The 1017-nt window shown below is 41.8% G+C and overlaps 1 protein-coding gene across 1 annotated transcript; it reads left to right on the top strand.

Annotated features, from left to right (window-relative positions):
* Positions 1-5: 5 nt before the first annotated feature.
* Positions 6-1013, top strand: LOC103523241 (the record flags this gene model as incomplete). Its single annotated transcript, XM_008488302.2, has 1 exon — positions 6-1013. A coding segment is annotated over one exon (1008 nt), but the record flags the coding sequence as incomplete, so codon positions are not given.
* Between the last annotated feature and the right edge of the window lie 4 nt (positions 1014-1017).

The raw sequence follows: 1017 nt of genomic DNA, 5'->3' as shown, positions 1-1017 counted from the left end.
GAGATGAGTCTGAATATCCTGAGAAGTTACAAAAACTATCACCAGAGCGAGAGGATGATGAGGAGGAGAGATACAAGGAAGATGTCTTGTACAAGAACCAATCACCTTTCAGAGAACGATTCCGAGAAGTCGAAGGAAAGCCAAATGACAGACATGTCAACTCAGCAGATCTGGAGTATCTCTCTGCCTTGAACACACTGTGGGAGCAATACCAACACAAACAAGACTATAATGATGAGGAAAATGATGATTCGAATGATGTAGAGCCTAATGACAATGTACAGCTCAGTGATGAAGACATTGCCGCTATCTTAAGCTACTTTGAGGACAAAAATGATGACGATCAGAGACTAGAAGATTCTTACGATCAAATTAATGACAACTATCCTCTAGTACTCCTGAAGAGCAACAAGAGCCCGAAGCACCACACCAAGTCTGCTCAGAAAAGAGTATGGCGAGATGGTGCATATGAAGGATATCCTAGCTATGGCAGCTCAGAGCGATTAATGATCAAGAAGCGCGCTCTCAAAACTATTCCAGATTTGAGGAAAAAGAAACAACCATCACCATCAATCACAGAGAATAAACAAAGAGACATCAACAATCAAAATGGAGAAAGAGAATTGACTCAAATCTTTGGCGACAAGAAGAACAGTACAAAGCAGAAACCCCAAGGAGACACAAAGGTAACAACTGTCAGTACGGATACTCATAGCCATGCACCAGTGACAACTGAGAAACCAATCGTGGTGAAGAAGAAATCAGTGGATTGGTCCAACTACTTCGGTGTAGATAAGAGGAAGAAGAAGTCGTACAAGAGAAGTGGCAATGATAACTGGCCAGTGGAACAATACATGCGTCAGAATGGGATAAACAGCGTGGATACTAAAGATATTGACACGAAATTCCGAGACATGGAGGATTTGATTCTGGATCAATTGATCAAATATACAGGCGCACATGAAGGTATCAGAAACCCAGAGCAGCTTCACAGAATCAAACAGAAGATCATGACAC

Source organism: Diaphorina citri, unplaced genomic scaffold (genome assembly GCF_000475195.1).
Source record: "Diaphorina citri unplaced genomic scaffold, Diaci psyllid genome assembly version 1.1 scaffold17791, whole genome shotgun sequence".
Lineage (NCBI taxonomy): Eukaryota > Metazoa > Arthropoda > Insecta > Hemiptera > Psyllidae > Diaphorina > Diaphorina citri.
Note: the sequence above shows the minus strand (reverse complement) of the source record. Positions and strands in the feature narration are given on the sequence as shown.